Raw genomic sequence first — 10825 nt, 5'->3', positions numbered from 1 at the left:
AAATGCATATTTATACAACTCAACACCAAAAAAGCCAAATGAGTCCATTAAAAAATAAACAGAAGACATGAACAGACATTTCTCCAAACAAGACATCCAGATGGCCAGCAGACATATGAAAAGATGCTCAAGGGACACCTGGGTGGCTCAGCAGTTAAGCATCTGCCTTTGGCTCAGGGTGTGATCCCGGAGTTCTGGGATCAAGTCCCACATCAGGTTCCCTGCTAGAAGCCTGCTTCTCCCTCTGCCTATGTCTCTGCTTCTCTGACTATGTCTCTAATGAATAAAAATCAGAAAGAAAGGAAGAAAGAAAGAAAGAAAGAAAGAAAGAAAGAAAGAAAGAAAGAAAGAAAGAAAGAAAGAAAAGAAGAAGAAAGAAAGAAGAAAGAAAGAAAGAAAGAAAGAAAGAAAAGAAAGAAAGAAAGAAAGAAAGAAAGAAAGAAAGAAAGAAAGAAAGAAAGAAGAAAGAAAGAAAGAAAGAAAAAGATGCTCAACATCATTTTTCATCGGGGAAATGCAGATATCCCTGCAAGTAAGATATCACCTCACATCTATCAGAATGGCTAAAATTAAGAACACAAGAAAAAACAAATGTTGGTGAGGATATGGAGAAAAAGGATCCCTGTGTAGTACTGGTGAGAAATAAAAACTGGTGCAACCACCATGAAAGACAGTATGGAGACTCCTCAAAAAGCTAAAACTAGAACTACCTTATGATCCAGTAACCACACTATGGGGTATTTAACTAAAGAATACGAAGACAATAATTTGAAAAGATATTTGCACCACTATGTTTATTGTAGCATCATTTACAGTAGCCAAATTATGGAAGTAACCCAAGTATCCATCAACTAATGAATGGATAAAGAGGTAGTACATATATACAATGGAATATTTAGCCATAAAAAGAATGAAAACTTGCCATTTATAAGAACATGGATAAACCTAGACAGTGCAATGCTAAGTAAAATAAGTCCATCAGAAAAAAAGAACAATACCATATGAATTCACTTGTATCTAGAATTTAAGAAACAAAACAAAAAAGGGACAAACCAAAAAGCAGACTCTTAACTATAGCAAAGAGATGGTGACCAGAGAGAGGTAGGTAGACAGATAGATGAAATTGGTGATGGGGATTAAGAGTACACTTACCATGATGAGCACTGAGTCATGTATAGAATTGTTGAATCACTATATTATACACTAGAAACTAACACTGTATGTTAACTACATAGGAATTAAATTTTAAAACAAAATAACTTAAGAGCTATTTATGTGCTACTTCCTTCTCATCACTTAGCACAAAACTGAGATGTCACCTCCTCTAACAAGGACTTTCCCAACTATGACTAAAGTCTCATCATATTCTACTCTAGGACTCTGTTCCATAGCAGTTATCAATACCTGAAATTATTTTATTATGATCTGTCTCCAACTACAAGCACTTCAACCTCTCAGGCATAGGACTCTGTCTTCCACATCACTCTAGTACTTAACACAGGGCTTGACAAAGAGTAAAAGCTAAGTAAAAATTATCTACTAAATAGTTTATTGAACTGATTACTGAGGAATACTAAGTAAAGATCTATCTACTCATAAAAGAACTTACACTTTTAATCTATATTGCAAAATCATTTATGGATGCCCAAGACTATTCCACTACTAACATCATCATGTCCATTATTCAAAAATTACAGTAGATGCAGGCAGAGATATATTACCCCAAATAAATATATCTAAGACTCTGTTCTTTGATGCTAAACACTGGAATAATTCATGTATTTCAAGTTAAATATTTATGATATTTTAGTAATGATGCTATCATTACTAAATGAATCACCAAGAAAATAAAACATAGCAATTATATTTTCAAAAATATTTCAAATAACTTTTGCTATCAACAATAAATAGTAAAACCATTATTCAAAATAACTATTAAGTCATTAGTAATTTAACTATTTCTTCTAAAATGGAAATTAAGTTTAACACTGCTAATCATTAACTGAATATTAGGTATTACAAATCACAAATGTCTAGTTCTAAGTAAAAACTATTATTATACCCCATCAGTAAAGACATTAACACACTCTAAGCTAAAATAAGTACTAATACTTTTCAAAGTAATGAAATCAATTAGCACAAATGAAAAATCAGAAAGTGACAACATAATCCACTTTTCCTATTTTAAGTTAACAAATACACACTTCACAAATTAAAGTAATAGCCAACTTTTTAATGTATTTTACCTGAAAGATACTCTTATTTCAACTAATCTTTACTTTTACCTTATTCACTGTATGAATATTTTTCTGAGAGACTACATACATCAGAGGTGAAAGTATCTGTCACACAGAATTTGTCACTTAGAATTTGAATTATGAGAGTCCTGAGAGTTACTAAAAATATGCTGTTAAAACACTGTTTTCATTTCTATAGTATTAGCTATTCCAGAAATGGAAAAAAAGGGAAACTTTCATTTTAGATCCAAAATCAAGGTCTGTCATGTATATTTAAAAATTTCCAAAAAAAAAATTTTTTTTTCCAAAAAAAAAAAAAATTTCTTGAGACGCCTGGGTGGCTCAGCAGTTGAGCGTCTGCCTTCATCCCAGGGCATGATCCTGCAGTTCCAGGATCAAGTCCTATATCAGGTTCCTTGCGTGGAGTGGAGCCTGCTTCTCCCTCTGCCTGTGTCTCTGCCTCTCTATGTGTCTTTCATGAATGAATAAATAAAATCTTAAACAAATAAATAAATAAATATTTCTTCACTGATTTTATTAAGAAGCAACTCTACAAGTATAACTATTTAATAAAGCCAAAATGATAGGCAAATATATTTATAAAATCTGATGACCATATTGTAAGTTATTGCCTTTTTCATATCAACTGTTTCCCATAAAATTACACATAAAAATGTAATAAGAAATTTTTTACCTTGTAAATAACATATTTGGAGACAGAAATGAGTAAATGCTATTAGCATGCAAAAGAATCCTGAAGTAGATGTACTTTGAGATTCCTCAAAAAAATTAAAACTACCATATAATCCAGAAATTCCACTTCTGGTTATTTACCTGCACAAAACAAAAACATTAATTTGGGATTTTTTTTAAAGATTTTATTTTTCATTCATGAGAAACACAGAGAGAAAAAGAGACGCAGAGACACAGGCCGAGGGAGAAGCAGGCTTCCCACAGGAAACCCAATGCAGGACTCAATCCTGGATTCCAGGATCACGCCCTGGGCCAAAGGCAGACACTCAACCACTGAGCCACCCAGGCATCCCAAAAACACTAATTTGAAAACATTTATGCACCCCTATGCTCACTGCAGCATTATCTACAATAGCCAAGATATGGAAACAACCCAAGAGTCCACCAATGGATCAATGGATAAAGAAGATGTGGTATACTTGTACAATGGAGTACTACTCAGTCATAAAAAAGAACAAAACCCTGTCATTTGCAATAACATAAGTGGACCTTGAGGTAATAGGCTACATGAAATAAACCAAACCAAGAAAGACAAATATCACATGCTATCACTTATATATGGAATATAAAAAATAAAAACCCAAAACAAAATAAACACATGCAGAACAGAATGGTAGTTGCCAAAGGGGAGGAGGATGAGAAGTAGGCAAAATGAGTGACAGGGTTCAAGAGATACAAACTTCCAGTTATAAAATAAGTCATGAGAGGTAAGTGTATAGCATAGTGACTATAGTCAAAAATACTATATTGCATATTTGAATGTTGCTGAGAGTAGATCTTAAAGTTGTCATTAAAGAAAAAAAATATTGTAACTTCATATGATAACAAATAATAGGCTTATTGTGGTGATCACTTCATGGTGTACACAAATATCAATCAAATTATTATGCTGTACACCTGAAACTAATTAATGTTATATTTAAATTATACCTCAACTAAAAGAAGTGAATAAATAAGAATGTTTTAATTTCTTAACATACCTTTAAACAAAAGTAAATTATAATTTCTTTTCAAAGGATATCTACCTCAGTTTTTTTAAAAATCCTGTATTAAAAAGTTTCCTTAAAAAAATTTTTTTAAGAATTTTATTTATGTATTCATGAGAGACACAGAGAGAGGCAGAGACTCTCAGAGGCAGAGGGAGAAGCAGGCTCCATGCAGGGAGCCTGATGTGGGACTCAATCCCGGGACCACGGAATCACTCCTTGAGCAAAAGGCAGGTGCTCAACTGCTGAGCCACCCAGGTGTCCCTCTTAAAGAATTCTTATTTGTTGATTCAAGTGAACAATTATTAAAGACTAAAAAACAATTACATCTTTCTCTAGTGTGCATTTTTTTAGTAGAGTAAGGGAGGCAAGTCATCAGCATAGAGTAAGTCATAGCACACTGCCTGATTTCCTGCACAAATTTTAAATATAAAATTATAATCTGTTAAGACCACTACAGGATCTTTCATAAAAAAACTACTTATGCAGGGATGCACAAATAATTGGTACACATAAAAAAAACTAGTAGACAGGATAAACATAGTAGAAAAGGAAAGAGGACAGTCAGAGTCAGGAGGGAGGGAGGAGAGAGCCTGGGAAGAAGAAAGTAAGAGGAGAAAGAAGGGAGAACATGGGGGCTACAGCTGATAACACTGGACTGTATAACTGAAATTTGCCAAGACAGAATTTAAATGTTATTACACATAGAAAAAAAAGATTATCATGTGAGGTGGTGGATGTGTTAATTAACTTGATAGGGAGAATCCTTTAATAATGCATATGTGTATCAAATCATTATGTTGTACATTTTAAATGTCTCACAATTTTTGTCAATGATACCTCAATAAAGCAAAAAAAAAGAGAAAAAAGAAAGAAAAGAAAAAGAAAAAGGGAGGAGAATATGCTAAGCAAATACAGTAAATCAAAATTTTAGATTGAAAAAATTAAGAGGTAATGATTCATTCTATGCCATGGGATACAATTAAATGTAAAGTTTCATTACATCTAAGCCACAGTATTATTTACCTATAAAGACATCCACTCATATCTATTTTTAAGGAATAAATCTACATAGTTAAAGGCTCATTACATTAAACTTTTGAGTTCACCAAGACAAATCTAGTTTTTTTTTTACTTAGGGCATCAGTAAATTTTACTTCTATACCAATGACAATTGTATCCAAGGGTCAATAATTTACTTCCCTGAAATTCATCAACATTCAATGGAAAGGATTGTCTAACAACACAATCCCTTTTTTTAAACAGGCGATTTGGACAATAAAAGGGAATATGTGATGAGCAAACTGTAGAAATGCTCCTCCATATAATTCACTAATAAGCTTGCACCTTCCAAAATCTTGGGACAAACCCCTAACGTTGTAATGTTCATGGAAAGTTGGGTTTGAGTCTTAAAATAGGGAAATATAATTTTCCTTAATATTAACTCTAATGTTCCACATAAAAAGTCTTGTAATCCAACCCAGAGAAATCTGCCAAGCACTGTGACTTGCTTCGTATACTGTAGCTCTCAACGCTTTATACTCACATATGCAAGAAACTAAAAATAATACCTCATTACATGATGATTTTCAACCCAACACACTGGGCTGACGAAACCCATGATCACCTTGTATATAAAGAAATACTATCCTCTAAGTTACACGGTTCAAATACCAATTCACAAAACAATCTACCCAACATCAAAGTGTAGCTGGAGTGTGCAATAAATCCACAAAAACTGGAACAACCCCAGGCAAATCAAGCAAATATAAAGCATCTGAATTAAAAAGCCAAATAATATCATAAAAATAAAAAATAACTTTAAAAGCCAGGTCACATTTTCAGTTAAAATCTTCATACTTTGAGTATTTTTAATAACTAAAACTATTGATACTATTGATAATAGTTCCTAAAAATGCCTAATAAGAGCAAGTGACTAAAGAAGCAGTGAATACCGAAGAAGAGTAAATGAAATCACCTTGTCAAGAGGTCAGTAAAAATAAAAAATTAATAAAATAATTTAAGAGGTCAGTAAAATAATTTGGAAAATTATATATACTTTCTTTAAAAATGTTTATACATTTCCAAAAATACTAATTTTAAGCTTTTGTAAGTGTTCAAAAATTACCCTATATAGCTGTAGCTAAAAGATAAAGATAGTAATTATTCTTTAAAAAATCAACAAAAATTAAAGTACAATTTAAAGATTTATATGGTATATTATATAGTGATTTTCTTTTTAAAATGCAATAATAATGGATAAAATAAATTTGCAAATTTTAATTAAACTGAAAAAATTACTGTAAGATTATTTTAATCCATTTGTTAGGAAACCATTATACATTATTATTACTATTTCTTTTCTATTATACCTTGATAGTCATTTGATAGGTGTTTTAGATTATAAATGAGCTAACCTGTATTTAAATCCAAAAAAAAGTCAGTAATACAAGATAGAAATCTCACTTCTGTTTAGTATTTTAAAATATTTTCTGCATAGTTCCCTCAAATATTCATTAGCATTCCAATTAGGACTAGCATTAAAGTTTTTAAGAAGGGTCTAATCCAGGTCAATAATAGAAATAAAAAGTTTGGAAATGGTCAGAAATAACCACTGGTATATACTCATTTATCACACATACAAACATATATGTAACAAGTTTACTTTTAAATCATACGTTTAGTTTTTCCTTACAACTTAAAACTGGATACAGAAAACTCTAGAAGTCATAAATAAAGAACTAAACCAAGTCCCTTCTTGCCAAGATGTGTATACAATTGCAGTAGATTTAAGTTAGATATAAATATATATTATATACATGTCTCTAATACTATATAAAATGTCAGTAAATATTTTCCCAAGAAGGTGGGAGAAATTTAATCCCTGCAATTTACTTTTTGCCACCAAAAAAGATTTAAATAACCCTAGTTAGAAAATTATGTTCTTGAAATTATAGTTGTATTATATTCTAGCTCAGTTATTTCCATGTAAAAACTTCAAAAGGACTAGTTTATCATAGTCAATAAACCTATTAGATGAGTATTGAAAAATCCAAACTTACCCAGAGTATTACAAATAAAAATGTATGCTATGTCAAAATTACATTCACCTCTTTCAAAATTAGGGCTACTACTCAAAGCAATCTCCAGGTTCATTGCAATCCATATCAAAATTCTAATGGCATTTTTCATAGATAGAGAATAAACAATTTTTAAGAAGCCACGAAAGATCCCAGAGAGCCAAAGCAATCTTGAGAAAGAGAAACAGAGAGAAGCATCACGCCCCCTAATTTCAAAGTACATAGCAAAGCTATAGCTATCAAAATAGTATGGTTATTGGCATTAAAACACATGAATATATCCATAGAACTATAGAATAGAGCTCAAAAATAAAGCCACACATACATGATCAATTGAATTATGATTTATGACAAAGGAGCCAAGAATATACAGTGGGGAAAGGATAGTTTTCAATAAATGATATTGGGGAAAGCTACATCCACATGCAGAAGAATGAAACTAGACCACTATTTAACACCACACACAAAAATTAACTCAAAATGGATTAAAGATTTGAATGTAAGATGTGAAACTCATAAAACTAGAAAAAAATCAGTCTTAGCAATGATTTTTCATATCTGGCATCAAAAGCATAAGCAAGAAAAGTAAAAATAAATAGATGGGACTACATCAAACGAAAAAGCTTCTGCACATCAAAGGAAATCAACAAAGTGAAAAGGCAACCTATGGAATGGGAGAAAATATTTGCATGTTCTGATATCTGATGAGGGGTTAATAACAAAAATATATAAAGAACTCATATAACAGCAAAAGAAAAACAAAAAACAAAAAAACAATTTGATTTAAAAATGGGGAAAAAAAAATGTGCCGAGGATCCGAATAGATATTTTTCTAAAGAAGACATACAGATGGCCAAGAGGTATGTGAGAAGATGCTCAACATCACTTGTCATCAAGGAAATACAAATCAAAACCACCATGAGCTGTCATCTCACACCTGTCAGAATGGCTAGTATCAAAAAGACAAGTAATAACAAGGGCTGTCACAGAAAATGTGGAGAAAGGGGAACCCTTGTGCACTGCTGGGGGAAATGCAAAGTGGTGCAGCCACAGTGGAAAGCAGTATGGAGATTCCTCAAAAAGTTAAAAATAGAACTATTATATGATCTGGTAATTCCACTTCTGGATATTTAGCCAAGAAAAACAAAAAGACTACTTTGAAAAGATGCACCTCTGTGCTCACTGCAGCATTATTTACAATAGCCAAGATATAGAAATAACCTAAACAGCCATCAATGAATGAAAAAAGAAAATGTGGTGTGTATACATATATACAATGGATTATTATTCAGCCATACAAAAGAATGAAATCTTGCCATTTGTGACAACATGGATGGACCTGGAGGTCATTAATACTCAGTGAAATAAGTCACATAAAGATAAATATGATTTGATATCATTTATATGTGGAATCTTTAAAAAAAAAAAACTCACAGAAACAGAGTATAGACTGGTGTTTGCCAGAGCCAGAGGGTGTTTGGTGGGCAAAGTGGGTGAATGGGGTCAAAAGAAACTACCAGTTATAAAGTCATGGGGATATTAATATAAAGCATGGTGACTACAGTTAATAATTCTGTAAAATTGCAAATACTGCATATTGGAAAGTGTAAGAAAGTCTATCTTAAAAGTTCTCATCACCAGAAAAAAATTTTGTAAATATGTATGGTGAGGGACGTTAACTAGACTTATAATGTGTTGATTATTTTGCAATGTATTTAAATATTGAATCATTATGGTAAACACCTGAAACTAATAAAATCTTATATTCCAATTATACCTTAATACCAAAAAATTCAGGCAATTAATAGAACACTTAAATCATAATAGTTGAATTCAAATTTATTCCCTAAAGAATATAGTCTCCTTAATCTGTTTTTCTATGAAATAAATTAATTCAATCTAAACTACTTGATCATTATTTTTGTTACTTATTGCAAACTATAAACTTTATGTGCAAGATTGCATACTGATGTAAGTACCCTCTATTATAGGTCTATATCTATCTATAAACATTAATGAAAACAATACTTCCCCCATCAGATACAATAATTTCTTTCCATTTTATAAAGACAAACTTCGAACCTCTCTCAATAACTAATCACATTTCAAACAATGGATCTGAAAAAATGTATTAGAGGCACATTTTTTAAAACAAACTATAAAACCTTCTTTTTATGGAGTCAGTGAAATTTTTTTGTTGTTGTTTTTTTATGACTATTTGGTTTACTTCCTTCTGGGCAAGTTTAGTATGCAACTCTCATTCTTTAGACAGTCAAAAACTCACAGACTTAAATTTCTGGAAAACTTAACCTCGTCTTGTCAGTGAAAGACGCCATAACTAGCACCACGGAACAACTGTACTAAATTTTAACACTGTTCATTAACAGCTCCATTTTCCTGAGTTTGCGTTTGTTCTTTGGCATTGGCTTAGGATATAATCCATTCTTCAGAAGATGTTCCTTGCTGAGGCGAATTTGAGCACCATGCTGAAGCTGGAAAGAGCATAAAGCTTGAAGAGGACGAAGCAAAGTCTGTGAAGATAAAAAAAGATACTAAAATAGTGTCTGTAACGAATCATGATATTGTATATCTAGCTTTTTCTTCAGAAACAGGGGCTGTTACGTTTCTCTTTACCATTCTTGGCTTTTAACTATGAATAGTAATAGACATTCTACTAAATATATGATGATTTCTAGATATATAATTTCTTTTAATTCATATCTTACATAGCACTATGGAATTCCAGTAAAAAGACAAAAGTAGCTAATTTTCCATATAGATGATGAAGTCCAAATATACTTTTATACATTAATATATTCAAATACCTCAAAAAACTGTTACATTATAATAATTTAATCTGTAACAGAGTAAATAAAAGAGATCTTTAGATATAAATTAGTTAATTCGGTTTCTTTTTTTTTAAAGATTTTATTCATTTATTTGAGAGAGAGAGACCACCCTTGTGCATGCACGCAAGTGGGGGAGGGGATGGAGAGGAGGAAACAAGTAGACTCCCCACTGAGTGCAGAGCCCAATGTGGGACTCAACTCTATCCCATGACTCTGAGATCATGACCTGAGCCAATATCAAGAATCAGACTATCAATGGGACTGAGCTACCCTCTTAATTCAGTTTCTGTCACAGACTGATGCAAGCTTCTACTGCCTGAGAAAAATCAGACAATGGCAGCAACGGGTGAGAGGCTTATGAACTCTCACACGTTGGTCCAGGGACCACATACAAGTTAAATATCTCAGTTTTGGTGCATTTGAAATAATTCTAACTACATACGTACCTGTCTAAAGCCAAATACCTACAGGACCAGTCATATAACATAACCACATAAATTGGGCAGACCCATATGATAACAAAGAATGGTGAAGCTCACAAAACAACTAGAGCACATGCCTGACCTCAAGTTTTTCAAATTCAAAGATTAAAAAAAAAACAAAAACACAACACCCTCTCACATGTTTAAAATATATTTTAAGTCAGATTCTTTCCCTGCTGTAAATCTTTCAAATAATAATAGCAAACTTGAGTAAACAAACTTTTTTAGAAATAAAGGGAAAAGGGGCGCCTAGGTGGCTCACTCGGGTAAGTGTCTGCCTTCGGCTCAGGTCATGATCCCAGCACTTTGTTCTTGCCTGGAAAAGACAGTTAGAGGTGGGACAGCCATCTTGTGATTACAGTGCAATAAACGTAAAGATCAAAGTCATATATGTCCGTTGAGGGACAGAAAGACAAAAGAGATCCCCAGCCCTGGACT

General features: G+C 32.2%; 1 protein-coding gene across 1 annotated transcript in view; it reads right to left on the bottom strand.

Annotated features, from left to right (window-relative positions):
* Window positions 1-6345: 6345 nt before the first annotated feature.
* The window catches only part of DTWD2 (DTW domain containing 2), a 108416-nt gene continuing 103936 nt past the window's right edge, over window positions 6346-10825 (bottom strand). The window contains exon 6 of the mRNA XM_055302711.1: window positions 6346-9587. Within this exon, the coding sequence (XP_055158686.1) occupies window positions 9417-9587 (171 nt within the window). The 3' untranslated portion in view covers window positions 6346-9416. The remainder of the gene's footprint in view (window positions 9588-10825) is intronic.

The sequence above is a fragment of the Nyctereutes procyonoides genome, unplaced genomic scaffold, assembly GCF_905146905.1.
Source record: "Nyctereutes procyonoides isolate TBG_1078 unplaced genomic scaffold, NYPRO_anot_genome, whole genome shotgun sequence".
NCBI lineage: Eukaryota > Metazoa > Chordata > Mammalia > Carnivora > Canidae > Nyctereutes > Nyctereutes procyonoides.
Note: the sequence above shows the minus strand (reverse complement) of the source record. Positions and strands in the feature narration are given on the sequence as shown.